This window comes from Chlorocebus sabaeus, chromosome 1, assembly GCF_047675955.1.
Source record: "Chlorocebus sabaeus isolate Y175 chromosome 1, mChlSab1.0.hap1, whole genome shotgun sequence".
Classification (NCBI taxonomy): domain Eukaryota; kingdom Metazoa; phylum Chordata; class Mammalia; order Primates; family Cercopithecidae; genus Chlorocebus; species Chlorocebus sabaeus.
Window position 1 is genome coordinate 110,973,223 of NC_132904.1, and position 15,921 is coordinate 110,989,143.

Below are 15,921 nucleotides of genomic sequence, written 5' to 3' on the forward strand. Positions count from 1 at the left end.
ACGTACCACATTGTGCTCTGTTGTCTGCATTGTCGATATAGAAAATGATAATATAATTTTTAAAAAGAAAAGTCAAGTGAGGGGATAGCAAAAGGAAAAACTCTAAAACTGAATCATGAAATAATATGTATTGATTGTATCTAGTTAATTTTTAAGTCAGTGACTCCTAAAGAAAACCATCTGCTGGCAGCAGAGGAAGTCATAATACATGGAAACCAATTCTGATGATTCCATAACTGAAAACCAGGTAGTATTGATTTTTGATGTTTAATTTATCACACTGAAAGGTGTAAAATAAGCCATAATAATTTATATAGAAAAGCAAGCACTATTATTTGCTGATGATATTTTCTTTTCCCTTTCAATATTTCAGTTCTTGTTCAGCTTGGAAAACCATATTACCCTGAACCAAGGGAACATCTTCAAAAAATCTTCACACTCCGAAGCACCACTGTGTCCAGCAGTTTCACCAAAAGAGACTGAACTTAGAATAAAGGACCTTATGGAGAAGCTAGACCAGCAGATCCCACCCAGACCATTCACCCATGTGAATACCACCACCAGTGCCACACACAGCACAGCCACCATCCTTAACCCTCAAGATACGTACTGCAGGGGGGATCAGTTGGACATCCTTCTGGAAGTGAGGGACCACTTGGGACGCAGGAAGCAATATGGTGGGGATTTCCTGAGGGCCAGGATGTCCTCCCCAGGCCTAATGGCAGGTGCTTCGGGAAAGGTGACGGACTTCAACAACGGCACCTACCTGGTCAGCTTCACTTTGTTTTGGGGGGGCCAGGTCTCCCTGTCTCTGCTGCTCATCCACCCCAGTGAAGGGGTGTCAGCTCTCTGGAGGGCAAGGAACCAAGGATGTGATAAGATCATCTTCATCGGCCTGTTTGCCAACAGAACCTCCAATGTCTTCACTGAATGTGGCCTGACCCTAAACACAAATGCTGAACTGTGCCAGTACATGGATGACAGAGACCATGAAGCCTTCTACTGTGTGAGGCCTCAACATATGCCCTGTGAGGCCTTGACCCACATGACCACTAGGACAAGAAATATTTCCTATCTTAGCAAGGAAGAATGGAGCCTTTTCCACAGGTAAAGAGGCTTCCAAATACAATAATAGACAAAATGAGGTATTTGACTAAACTCTGCCTAGTAGTTTTGCCTAATCAAACTTTTGTGTCATGTCAATTATGTTGACTAAATTATAATTAGGTCCTCAGAGTCCGTTCAGCTTGGAGTGTGTTCACAGGGATCCATACAAGTCACCTCTAGAACTATTTGCTGACAGGAGTATAACCAGTGAAGCACTTAATGTAGACCTATAGTTCTCCATGGTTTACAGTACTTCCAGGTTCAGTAATTTTTTATAGACCAGTATTTTCTATAATGTGTTCCATGGAATACTAATCCTATGGAGTATTAATAGATGCTGTACAATAAAAAAGTGGTGAATGATATCATTGTTCAGTCAAGCTTTACCCCTTACATCCAGTGAGTCATCAAGTTCTATACATTATACCTCTCAACTATCTCCTGAACCCAGCCATTTCTGTCTACCACGATTGCCTCTATCCTTGTATAATCTGCCATCATACCTCAGATCATTGCAACAATCCCCAGAGCTGATTTCTCTGCCCTCAGTCTTGTTTCTTCCAATCTATTCTCCACACTGCACCTAGACTAATGTTTTTGAAATGCAGTTACATCTTTTACTATTTCCCCCTTAAAAGTTTTAAGATGACCCCATGACTCTAAGGGTGAAATTTAAACTCTTTAATATGTTTACAAAGACTTTTCTCCCTTGGCAGCCTCTTGTCTCACCTTTATGCTGCCTTGCTCTCTGTCGGTCAGTGGAACTCCTTTTATTTCACAAATGGACCATGTCCTCTCACCTCTGGCATTTCACAGGCTTTGGTTCCTCTAGGAAACTTTCCATCTCCCTGAGTGAAGTTCTAGTCCTATATTCTTCCTTAGCATTTTGTTCTTCCCCAACATAATTCTTATTACATTATTAATTTTCCAATTTATTTTTAATATCCTCTGTTAAGTTGTAAGCTCTGCAGAGCATTAAGTGTTAACTACTTTTCACCATTCATTCTTTTTTTTTTTTTTTTTTTTTTGAGACTGAGTCTCGCTCTGTCACCCAGGCTGGAGTGCAGTGCACGATCTCAACTCACTGCGCCCTCCACCTCCTGGGTACAAGCAATTCTCCTGCCTCAGTCTCCAGAGTAGCTGGGACCACAGGCACCTGTTACCACGCCTGGCTAATTTTTGTATCTTTAGTAGAGACGGGGTTTCACCATGTTGGCCAGGCTAGTCTTGAACTCCCCACCTCAGGTGATCCACCCACCTCATCTTCCCAAAGTGCTGGGATTATAGGCATGAGCCATCATGCCTAGACCATTCTTTCAGTGTATAAGTAGTCAGCACCTTCTGTATTCCAGACACAGCCCTAGGTGTTGGGAATTAACAATTCTAGTGGGCTAGAAGGATAAAAAGTAAATAGATTTTTCTTTCACTGTTTCCTCCTTAAAAGCTTTAAGATGACCCCACGGCTCTAAGGGTGAAATTTAAGCTCTTTTAATATTAAAACTCTTTAATATGAAGGTCATAAGAGTAAGGGTTTCAAACGTGAGAGTTGATGCTATTTTAAAACGGTGTCAGGTAAGGCTTGTCTTGAGCAGCAACCTGAGTGAAGTGAGGGAGTAAGCCATGTCAATTTTCGGGAAATAGCATTTTCAAGAGAATGAATAGGACCTGAGGCAAGAGCATGTTGGAATGTTCCAGGAACCATGGTGGGGGTGGAGTGCAGTGAGGCTGGAATGCAGGAAGTGAGGGAGACAGAAGATGAGATAGGTAGGCAGGGCCTTAGAAATCATCTATCTGTGTCTGTCAGGAAGTCAGTCAGGGCCAGTATTTTGTCTCACAGGCCCAGCACAATGCCTGACACTGAGAAAGTTCTGAATAACTATTTGTTGAATGAAAAAATAAGTGAAATAATACAATCAGGAGAAATAATGAAAGTTAAGTTGGTTTCTTTGCAGCAGGACTTCTCAGAAACTTTAATATGGATCCCTTCAAGCAAGAATAGAGCACACAGCATTTCCCAAATTTATTTGGCCACAGACCACTTATTTTATGGATCATTTAAAGAGACTTTGGTTCCCCAGTTTGGGAGCTGCTGCCATAGAAAGGCTTTAGTTTTCTGATATGTGTTCAGAAGGGCAAATTTCCAGGATAGCACAATATCCTGGAAATTCAAGTTCGAATCCAATTTAAGCATTATGATGACACAGAGAGTTGGGTACAACTGACCTTATATCACTTCAGGCTCTCCCTTTCACCCCTACGTCACCTTCACTTCTTTACATTTTCCTGATCAAGGTATGGAAAAATCTCTTTATCCCCTCTGGCTCAGTTAAAAGAAGCTGGGATTTTTAAAATAAATTTTTATGAAGCAAAGGAAAAATGGTCATGGAGACATAAAGTTCTTCTTGTCTTGAAGGTCTCAGAATTATGTCTTAAATGTAAGGGGGGACTTAAGTTTCTATATTCCATATGTTCTATGTGTGCCTGACTCTGTATTCCCTGTTGGCTACAGCTGGATCCTTCTTGAGTTAGTCCTCATTGAAAGCCCGGGTTGGAGGTACCATCCTTGCACAGTTGCTGGCTGTATCTCAGGAAATCCGAAGTCCCTAGTCTGGCAGACTGGCACACATTTTGGGTCCTAATCAGGCTTTTCAAGGGGGCTGTGCTCATGACAGTAATCATGATAGTAACCTGCTTTATTTCCAAATGGACGTAAGTCCTTCCCAGATGCCCTGCTCTATTCAAGCTATTAAGTTTTTTTCCTCTACTGCATGGAAATAGAGATTTCAGTCTCCTTACAGGTGATGTAATGCATATGCAAGGAACAGCTGATTACACATCCAAGAAGTCTCATGGACCATTCTATTGCTAAGCTCTAGGGCCCCTTCCTAGACCCAAGCCCAGTTCTTTGACATCTTTCCTTCTCATGAACACAGGGACTAAGCTAGTCTCTGTTTCATTTGTAACATAGTACCATTAATCCTTGAACAACCCAGATTTGGACTGCACAAATCCACCTGTATTCAAAGAATTTTCAACCAAATGTGGATCAAAAATATAATATTCACAGGATGCAAAACCTACATATAAGGAAAGCTGACTTTTCTTTCCTTTCTTTCCCACATGCTTGGGTTCCACGGGGCTGAATGCAGGACTTGAGCGTATGCTGATTTTTGTAGATGCAGCAGGGGTCCTGGGACCAATCTCCCACATATACTGAGGGATGACTGTAAATATATTTTCCAACTTGGGTTCTCTCTCCCAACCCTGGCTGAAGAATCAGAAATGTTACTTCCTAGGACATTTATTTCTTCAAATTAACAAAAGTCTTCTTCTTTTTAAGAGTTTTATGGATAATCATGATAAAAAAATAAATGAGGGGCTACCACAGGAGAAGACATCACATAGGTAACACAGTTGTTCACTATTCTGTTAGTTTATATTATGGTCTAATTAATTATAGACCCCTTTTTAAAATTTAATGCACATACACAATTACAAAAACAGGAGGCATTAAAATAAATTCCTTTATAACATTAATACATGGTTTTAATCCAATTTTAATGTAGCATCAAAGTTTTCTTTGGTAACCAAATTTACAAGGTAGCCAGGTCTTGATCTCTTTTGTTATCCTCAGGCTTACCTGAGATAGGTATGGGAGAATAGGTCAGGTTCAAATTTCTTAGAGACAAATCTTAATCTTGTGCCAAAAATAGGTCTGATGGGATCCTCAGTAATAATAATTGCAATGATTTGTTGAGCACCTACTATATGTCAACCTTTATGTTAGATGCCTCCCTTGTATTATACCATTAATCCTCAGTAATATACTCTGGAATGACTATTATTATGCTCATTTTAAAGATGAGGAAATTTAGGCATATTAAATAGGTTGGCCAAAGTCACATATCCAGTTGAATTACAGAGTCAGAACAGGATTCCCAGTCGATCTTATTCTAAAGTCAATGGGCCATAGTGCTGTCTCCCATGACTCCACCACTCCATGCAGCCATCACCTCCAGCCACTCTGACCTCTCTTCAGTCCTCTGGCCTTCTTGATGAAGGGGATATCATCTTCACTTGACCCAAAAACTCATTTCCTGAGATTCAGGCAATTCTTCTCAATCTTAGAAAGTGCTTTCTCCATCCCTCTTGAAGGTTTCTGTGGCTCTGGCTCTGAAAGGGCCTACCTTCCCCCAGACAGTTTTCATTCTGATAGAGTGAATTCAGTTTGGCCAGACATAGTCAACATAGTTGTTGGGACTGATACATGGTTAATACATTGTTTTAATCCTAATTTTAATGTAGCATCATTAAGATGAAGCTCACTGTGCTGGGCACTGGAAATATTATAGTGAGTAATATTGACTTGATTCCTCTCTGAGGGAGATAACAGACTATGAAAAATAGACTCCTGGGAACTCAAAAAGATGAAGAGTAGATGAAGATGAAGCTGACAATGTAGACACTCATAGGAGATTTTTATACTAGTTAGGGAGCTTTTCCTGTAGGTTGAGGACAGAAAGTCATGGGAACATTTTACATAGGGAAATAAAACAGGTAGCATAGAGGTTGTATTTCGGTGGGATAAACCAAAAGGGCAGAAAGATAGTATTATAATAATTTAGGACAGGGTTCTCAAAGTAATGTCACTGGACCATTGGCTTTGGGTTTGCCCAAGAGCTTGTTATTGTAGAAATCCAAATTCTTGAAAATTTGCCCCATAACTATTGAAACAGAAATTCTGGATGTGAGGCTCAGCAATCAGAGTTGTAATAAGTACTGCAGGTAATTCTGATACAAGCTCAAGTTTGAGAAGCACTGGCCTATGAAAAGATTGATGAAGGCCTGAATTACTACAGATGGAAAAGGTGGAGAGGGTAGTTTGTGCTACAGAGCCATTTAGAAGGTAAAATTAAAAGGAGGATAGACAGATAGATAGACAGATAGATATTAGATAGATTTGATGGATTGCATATGGAGGGTGAGTGACTTTTCTGGATCTCCAGATTCCCTGCTATTAGCAGAGAAACAGCTTTCTAGAATCCTGACCCATTTACTTTCCCAGGATATCTTAAATATATCAAAATAATAGGGGGAAAGGCATTTGGCAGATATTAAGCTAATTTATTTTCCCATTTCTTGCAGGTCCAACGTAGGAGTTGAAATGATGAAGAACTTTACCCCCGTTGAGGTCGTACCATGTAACAGTAAGTCTGGAGTGTTGTTGCCTGCCATGATCACAATTTATCTGTGGAAAGGACATGCTTACTTAGAGATATTTATTCCACATTAACCATTTGATCTCTCATTTCCTGGGCCAAATTACATCAACCACCTTGGGTTTTAGAAGGGGTTTTATTCTTGGAAATTATTTTCATATTGATTTAAACCAATTTTCATCCCAAGTCAGATATAAAAGGCTAGGGAAACTGTTAACTTCAGTGGCACCATCTCAAAATGTACAGACTATTTGTATTTAAATTTGAGATTCATTCCTCCAGAGCCAATGATCAGGTGCTGGTGCTTTGTGAAAAATGAATCAGGTGAGCTGCACAGATTCAGAGTTAGGACATTTCTTTGGTGGTTTCTAATTTCTCATTTAGCCAAGTCATCTTACTTTAATTCTATGAACTAGAAATTTCTGTGAATTTTTTCTCAGTTTAATCACATGAACTTTAGTGGTCAACACAAAACCATTTCCCTCATAGAAGTGATGTTTGTGCTATACTGGAAATGAAGTGAATTTCAAAATTAAAGTAAAGCAAAGGACTTCCATTTTAACAATCAACGGGGTATACAGTTACTCATTACCCCTTTTTCATGCATTTAGCAAATGTTTACTGAGGACCTACTATACACAAAGAACTTTGCTAAACCCTGTGGAGAACATAAATACAAATAAATCATGAACCCAGATGTAAAGCTCACAATCTATGAAGAAGACAGATCCCTTCTCTGCTAGGGCAACTATCATTCACACCCAACTTTTACACTGAAGAAAGTTCTTAGATTCTTGAGGCAACTTGAATGCTCATAGCACCTCTTTGGTTTCCCTCTTGCCTGAACAGTAATTTCTAGTAAAGGCAGTCAGTTTCTTGGAAGATAGTACCAGACTGTAATTTTTGGAGCCACTTACAAATCTGATGTAATTCGATACGAATAAATATAAGTTCCTAAATATGTACCCCATACCCCAACAATGCAGGTAAATGACAAAGAAGATGTGCATATTAAGTGTTGAATATAAAAGTGACCTCAGACACTTACCTGGGGGAAAACTCAATAGGAGTCAGTAAATACAATTTAGGCTATTTTAATAGAAGAGTATTCAGAAAAGGGAGGTCATGATCCTACTTTTTTCTATGTTAGATCACACTGAGAATATTACATTCAGTTCTAGACACAACAATTAAGATTTAAGGATTTTAGAAAAATTATTAGCCAGAGAAGATGATTCTGGGACACACAAAATAAACAATGTGTGACACTCATTTCATAAACACGTTCAAGCTTCTTTTCCTGGATAAGTAGCTTGAGGAAGATGAGATTTAAAATTCAGCGAGGCCAATGTCATTGGTGTAATATTTGGCAGGGCCACCGCACCCTGCAATTTCACAGCCCCACATTTCCTCCTGACTCTGGCTGACTGTTCCACAGCAGAGTGGCTCTGGGGACAAGGTGGAGCCCAGGGAGACATTGCAAATGCACAAGAGCCAACAGATCCCCACTCCAAGAAAAACTATTCAAGAAAAACTATGTAATTCATCCTTTTAATATGATCTTACTAAATAAATATTTGTGGAAGAGAGGAGGGCAAAATAGAGCTAAAGAGAAAGGGGGAGGAAAAAGAGGATAAGGAAGGCAAAAATGAGAAACATTTTTCCAAAATAATTTGTGGTAATAAAAATTACTTTGTCTGGAAATTTGTATTGCCAGAGAGTGAGAACATAAAAAAGAACTGCCAGATTGGAATGAAGACTCCTTTCCCCAGTGGTTATACTTTGAAAAAAATGTGGATTACAGCATTTTGTAAACAGATCAAGTTCAATGAAACAAAAAATATAAGTGACTGCTTGGAAAGAAAACTTATTTATCTCATGGGAGATTCAACACTGCGTCAGTGGATTTACCACTTACAAAAAACTGTGAAAAGTATGTATTTAATTTATATTTTGAAATTCTATTTGACTTTTGAGGGTTTTGAAATAATAATTAGAATTATTTGCTTTACTTTTCTAATATTTATTTTATTATTATTTTTTAATTTGCCTAACTTTTGGCTTTGGGCTTTTAATAAAAAGTTAAATTTTATATTTTCATTCACAAATGTCAATATTTTTCTTCCTCTTCATGTATTCTCATAAAAAGTTCAAGAGTTTGTTAAGATTGTAATGCACCTGGTAAAATTATCCACCCTACATAGGCAGCAATGCTTAGTTAGAAGTGGTCTTGGTTAGAATTTTATACATGTTATGTGCAGTTTAAAGTTATATCATTTTCCTTTTGTTAAAAGATTTATTGATTTGTCTTTCATCAGCCCTAAAATATTTTGATCATCATGGAGCTGGGATCTTTAAAACACACGTTCTTCTGGATATTGAAAGACATATTTTGATTCAGTGGAAAAAACATGGTCATCCATTTGTTACTAAAAAGTTATTCTCAGTGAAAGATGAAAACTATATCCCACGGGAAATTGACCGGGTAGCAGGAGACAAAAACACAGCCATTGTCATTACCCTCGGCCAACACTTCAGACCTTTTCCCATTAACATTTTCATCCGTAGGGCCATCAATATTCAAAAGGCCATTGAACGTCTATTCTTGCGAAGCCCAGAGACCAAGGTGATACTTAAAACCGAAAACACCAGAGAGATACATCAAAATGCAGAGATGTTTAGTGACTTTCATGGCTATATTCAGAATCTTATCATAAGAGATATTTTTGTAGATCTTAATGTGGGTATTATTGATGCCTGGGACATGACAATTGCATATTGCACCAACAATGCCCATCCACCGGATTATGTGATTCAAAATCAGATTGACACGTTCTTAAACTACATTTGTTAGAGGAAAAATACAAAAATAGCACTAGCCACTTTCTATAGATGATCTTGCACATACAGTGAGGATAGTTTAATGCAATCCAAGTTTTGAGGAAACTAAATTTGAAAAAGTTTTATTATAGTTAAATATATGTAACATAACATTTACCATTTAAGCCATTTTATTATTTTATTTTATTTTTGAGATGGAGTTTTGCTCTTGTTGCCCAGACTGGAGTGCAATGATGTGATCTCAGCTCACTGCAACCTCCACCTCCAAGGTTCAAGTGATTATCCTGCCTCAGCCTCCCAAGTAGCTGGGATTACAGGTGCCCACCACCACGCCCAGCTAATTTTTATATTTTTTAGTAGAGATGGAGTTTCACTATGTTGGCCAGGCTGGTCTCGAACTCCTGACCTTAGGTGATCTGCCCACCTCAGCTTCCCAAAGTGCTGGGATTACAGGCATGAGCCACCATGCTCGGAATTATTTTAATTTTTTGAGATAGAGTCTCACTCTGTCACCAAGACTGGAGTGCAGTGGCACAATGTCAGCTCACTGCAACCTCTGCCCCCTGGGTTCAAGTGATTCTCCTGATTCAGCCTCCCATGTAGCTGGGATCACCAGCGTGCAGCACCACTCCTGGCTATAAACCATTTTTAAGCATACAATTCAGTGGTATTAAGTAATGTACAATGTTGTGAAACCATCATCATGATCCATCTCTGGCACATTTTTAACATTCCAAAAAGAAACTCGGTACCTATTAAACAATAACTCCCCATTCGCTCCTGTCCTTGGCCCATGGAAACCGCCATTGTATTTTCTGTCCTTCTGGATTTGACTATTTTAGGTAGCTCATACAAGTGGGAACAAGCAGCATTTGTCCTTTTCCGTCTGACTCATTTCACTTAGCATAACGCCTTTAAGGTTCATCCATGTTGTAGCATTTGTGAGAATTTTCCTTCATTTTTAAGACTGAATAATATTCCATTGTATGTATGTACCACAGTTTGTTTATCCATTCATTTGTTGGTCAACATTTGGGTTGTTTCCCCTTTTGGCTACTGTGAATAGTACTTACTAGGAAGAGAAAACCAAATGTAAAGGCATGTCTCCAGTGCAGAGCATGATGATTGAATAGCAAATGATCATCACCCATAATCTGAAGACATGTGCAGCCCAGAAATGCATAGATTAAATGATTCAAGTTTAGAGAAAGTATGATGTATACAGGAAAACTCAGTGGGATCATAATAGCAGTTTTCTTGCTTAGGAAAATTATTTGGAACTTAGTAACCAGTTGTTCTCTAGATTCCAGTAAGAATCGTGGGTCACAATCCAAAACCCACAGGCTCATTGAGAGAAACCAACTTAGTATTATGTTAATGTACAGACCCCAAAACCCTGATTCTTGGATATCCTAAAATATGATTTGGGATCCCCTCCAGAGGGCCTCAAATGACGAATTTTGTCTCTAAATCTTCCTCTCATTAGAAAGATACACTCCCTTTCTATTAATACACTCTAGGTCTCAAGAGTGGGAATATTGTTATCAAGGATACTTCCCCTGTTAGGACTGTGTTTCTTAGTGAGAGGAAGTGAAGTTATAATGCTGTAACATCAGTACAAAGTCTGGGTCATCGGGAGGTGGAGGTTGCAGTGAGCCAAGATCGCACCACTATACTCCAGCCTGGGTGACAGAGCGAGACTCCATCTCAAAAAAAAAAAAAAAGAAAAGAAAAGAAAAGTCTGGGTCATACATCTTAACACTAGACTCCTCTAAATAAGGGAACTCACGTTAGAAGTTCCTTCCTTGTATCAAGCTACTTATCGGTTCTAATTCTTCCTTTAGGAAACTTTGAGAGTAAATTTAATTATTCTTGCAACCATTGCACTGTTAATTGCTTAAATGAGTTATCATTTTCCCACCACGACCACCTCAAATTCCTTCAACCTAGTTCTGATATGATAGTTTCTAGTTTTCTTACCTTCTCTTCACATGTACTGATTTGTCTATATCACTCTACAACTCACTCTGTAATGTGCCTTCTCCCCCATCTCTCACCTCAACAAATTGAATGTTTTAATTTAAATGTGATCCATTAACCCCTATAAAAGAGGGTCTATTATTTCTGTTGTTCTAGAATTGCACTGTACAACACAACAGTCATTAGTTGCATAGGGCTATTTAAATTTAAATTAAATTAAGAAAAAAAGTTCCTCAGTTGCACTATTCACATTTCAAGTGTTCAATAGCCACATGGAGGTAGTGGTACTGTACAGATAGCACAATATTTGCTTGCATTCTTCTCTAGAAAGTATTTTTTAATGTTTTGTTATTGTAATTGGTCGTATTTTTAAAAGCAAATTCCATCATGCCTTATAATTTTTCGTGGTGAGTAAAAAACCAAAAAAAAAAAAATCACCAAATGTTAGTAAGTGTCAAGTCTCTGATTTTTAAGCCATTTACTTCTTGTTTATTTTTTAAAGAAATTATGGTATCTAAATATTTCATAATGTTTTGCCTTAAAGTGAGAGCTTCAGGTTATTGCAGATATTGACTATATTGCTAATATACAAGACTTGGAAAGCCATTTGAAATAATCAAAATGTTCTCTATTGTTATTATCAAACCTCTTTCAAAAACCCATTTCTGCACAATGGAATGAAACAAAACTAGAAATCAATATCAGAGGCCAGGCGCAGTGGCTCACACCTGTAATTCCAGCACTTTGGGAGCCAAGATGGGCAGATCATGAGGTCAAGAGTTTGAGACCAGCTTGTCCAACATGGTGAAACCCTGTCTCTACTAATAATACAAAATAGCTGGGCATGGTGGCACATGCCTGTAGTCCCAGCTACTAGGGAGGCTGAGGCAGGAGAATTGCTTGAACCCAGGAGGCAGAGGTTGCAGTGAGCCAAGATCACACCACTTCACTCCAGCATGGGTGACAGAGAGAGACTCTGTCTCAAAAAAGAAAAAAGAAAGAAAGAAAGAAAGAAAGAAAGAAGGAAGGAAGGAAGGAAGGAAGGAAGGAAGGAAGGAAGGAAGGAAGGAAGGAAGGAAGGAAAGAAAAAAGAAAGAGCAGAAAGAAAATAGGAAAATCCATAAATATTTAGAAGTTAAACATTGCACTGTTAAACAGCCTATGGGTCAAAGAAGAATACACAAGGGGATTTAGGAAATATCTGGAGACAAGTGAAAACAAAGATACAACACATTAAAACATACGGGATGCAGTAAAAGTGACACTAACAGGGAAGTTCATAGCAGTAAATGCTTACATGAAAAAAGAAAAATGTTTGCAAATCAACAGCCTAACTCTGCCCTTCAAGGAACTAGATAAAGAGAAACAAACCAAACCCAAAGTCAGCAGAAGGAAGGGAATAATAAATATTAGAACAGAGATAAAGGAAATAAAGTAAAGCATAAACCATAGAAAAGATCAACAAAACTAAGAGTTGGTTTTTCAAAAAGATCAAAAATTTAACAAACTCATAGCTAGACTAACAAAAAATAGAGAAGAATAAAATAGTTAAAATTATAAATGGGCAATAAGACATTACAATGGATGTCACAGAAATAAAAAATATTTTGAGAGACTGCTATGAACAATTGTATGCTAACAAATTGTATAACCTAGAAGAAATTGATAAATTCATAGAAGCATACAACCTACAATGACTGATTTATAAAGAAATAAGAAATTTGAACAAACCTATAACTGAGAGGACATTGAGACAGTAATCAAAAACCTTTCAATAATAACAACAACAATAAAAAGCCTAGGCCCAGATGGCTTCAGTGGAGAATTCTACTAAACATTTAAAGAAGAATTAACACCAATCCTCAAACTCTCCCAAATAATAAGAGAAAGGAATTCCCCAAACTCATTCTGTGAGGCAAGCATTACCCTGACACCAAGACAAAGACAAGAAAAGAAAACTACAGGCTAATATCCCTGATAAGCATAGATGCAAAAACCCTAAAAAGAAGGAATACCAGCAAACCAAATTCAACAGCACATTAAAAGCATCATATACCATGATCAAATGACAATTATACCTAGAATACAAGGATGGCTCAACATATGAAAATCAGTCAATATAATATGCCACATTCACAAAATGAGGAACAAAAACCACATGATCATCTCAACTGACGCAGAAGAAGCATTTGACAAAATTTAACATCCTTTCATGATAAAAACATTCAATAAACTATGAATAGAGGGAAATTATCTCAACATAATAAAAGCCACATATGAAAAGCCCACAGTTAATACCATATGCAACTAGGAACAACTGTTTTTCCTCTATGATCAGGAACAAAGTAAAGGTGCCCATCCTTACCACTGCTATTCAACATAGTCCTGAAATTTCCAGACAGAGCAATTAAGACAAAACAAAACAAAAAAGAAATAAAAGACATACAATTGGAAAAGCAGAAGTAAATTCCCTCTGTTCACAGATGACATGATCTTGTATTTAGAAAATCTTAAAGATTCTGCACAGAACCTGTTAGAACTAGGAAATGGATTCAGCAAAGTTTCAGCACACAAAATCAACACTTAAAAATCAGTTGCATTTCTATACCAATAACCAATTCAAAAAGGAGATTCAGAAAACAATTCCATTTCTTATAGCACCAAAAAAGATCAAATAGCTAGCAATATACTTAATCAAGGAGATGAAAGACCCAAAAATATAAAACATTGCTAAAAGAAATAGAATACAAATAAATGGAAAGATATCCCATGCTTGTGGATTGAAAGACCTACTATTTTTAAAATGTCATACTATCCAAAGCAATCTACAGCTTCAGGGCAATCTCTGTCAAAACCCAATGGCGTTTTTTGTAGAATTAGAAAATCATAAAATTCATGTGGAATCTCAAGGGATGTTGAGTAGCCTAAATAATATTGAAAGAGAAGAACAAAGTTGTAGGCCTCACACTCCTTGATTTTAAAACATACTTCAAAGCAACAATAATTAAGATGGTGTGGTACCAATATAAAGATAGCTATGTAGACCAATGGAACAGAACAAAAAACCCAGAAATAAACCCTGGCATATCTGGCTACATGATTTTCAGGAAGTGTGCCAAAACTACACAGTCAGGAAAAAAAAAGAACAATCTCTTTAACAAATAGTATTGGGAAAACTGAATATTCACATGCAAAAGAATGAAGCTGGACTCTTACTTTATAGCATATACAAAAATTAACTCAAAATGGATTAAAAACCTAAATGTATCACTTCTCGGCCTTTTGTCTAAGATAAACTGAAGACCTAAATGTAAGATCCAAAACTATTAAACTTCTAGAAGAAAATAGAAGGGAAAAGCTTTAGGACAGTAATTTTTTGGCTATGACACCAAATGCACAGGCAAAAAAAATTTTAAAAAAGCAAACAAATGGGACTACATCAAACTTAAAAACTTCAGCGTAGCCATAGAAAGGCAACCTACAGTATGGGAAGAAATAATTGCAAATATTATATCTGATAAGGTGTTAATATCCAGAATGTAAAAAACAAACAGATTTAAAAATGGGCAAAGAAGTTGAATAGATATTTCTTCACAAAAGATATACAAATGGCCAATAAACACACAAAAAGATGCTCAATGTCACTAATCATTAGGGAACTGCAAATCAAAATCACAATGAGGTATCACCTCACACCCATCAGGATGGCCACTATCAAAAGAACACAAAACAACAAGTGTTTGTGAGGATGTGGAGAAGTTGGAACCTTTGTGCACTGTTAGTGGGAATGTAAAATAGTGCCACCATTCTGGAAAACAGTATGGAGGTTCCTCACAAATTAAAAGTAGAATTGCCATACAATCCAACAATCCTATTGTGGCTAGATGTTCACAAAGCAAATTGAATTATTTCCAAATAATTCAAGGAGATACTTGCACACCCATGTTCATCACAGAATTATTTCCAATAGCCAAGAGGTGAAGCAATGTCCATCAACAGGTGAATGGATAATGAAAACGTGGCATATACATACAGTGAAAAACCATGCAACCTTAGGAAAGGAAGGAAATCCTGTCACATGCACACACGGATGAACCTTGAGGACATTATGCTAAATGGAAGAAGCCAGTGACAAAAGGAAAAATACTGTAGGATTCCACTCCTTTGATGTATTCATAGCAGTCAAAATCAGAAACAGAAAGTAGAAAGGTGGTGATCAAGGGCTGCTAGGAGAGGGAGTTAGTGTTTAGTGGTATAGAGTTTTAGTGTTCCCAGGTAAAAATGTTCTAGAGATCTGTTGCAACCATGTGAATATATTTAACACTACTGTACTGTACACTGAAAAAATGGTTAAGAGGATAAATTTAATGTTGTTTTGTTACCACATAGTAATTTTTTAAAACCCTCATGTATGTTCTTTTCCTTTCATGGCAAATAAACTTAAATGTGGTGATCAAGAGTGTGTCATTTCTTTGTCCAACTTGCTGAAATGAAATACAATTGTCCCTCTATGTATGCAGGGAATTGGTTGCAGGACACCTATGTAGATCAAAATCACTCATGCTCAAGCCCTGAACCTGAGTATATGAAAAGTTGGCCCTCTGTATACATGAGTTTAACATCCTGCAAATACTTATTTCAATATTTTGATTCACATTTGATTGAAAAAAAAAAAAAGTCAAATATAGGTGGACCAGCACAGTTCAAACCCCTGTTGTTCAAGGGTCAACTGTTGTCTCAGCTGTTCAGCATCCATTAATGACTTGAATTCTCT

General features: G+C 37.4%; 1 protein-coding gene across 4 annotated transcripts in view; it reads left to right on the forward strand.

The window, feature by feature from the left end:
• Positions 1 to 9,768, forward strand: part of NXPE2 (neurexophilin and PC-esterase domain family member 2) — a 133,118-nt gene extending 123,350 nt beyond the window's left edge. For all 4 annotated transcript variants that reach the window (XM_073021245.1, XM_073021249.1, XM_073021247.1 and 1 more), the window contains 4 exons: positions 374 to 1,107; positions 6,253 to 6,314; positions 8,044 to 8,259; positions 8,645 to 9,768. In XM_073021245.1, the coding sequence (XP_072877346.1) occupies positions 374 to 1,107; positions 6,253 to 6,314; positions 8,044 to 8,259; positions 8,645 to 9,180 (1,548 nt within the window). In that variant the 3' untranslated portion in view covers positions 9,181 to 9,768. The remainder of the gene's footprint in view (positions 1 to 373; positions 1,108 to 6,252; positions 6,315 to 8,043; positions 8,260 to 8,644) is intronic.
• Positions 9,769 to 15,921: the final 6,153 nt, after the last annotated feature.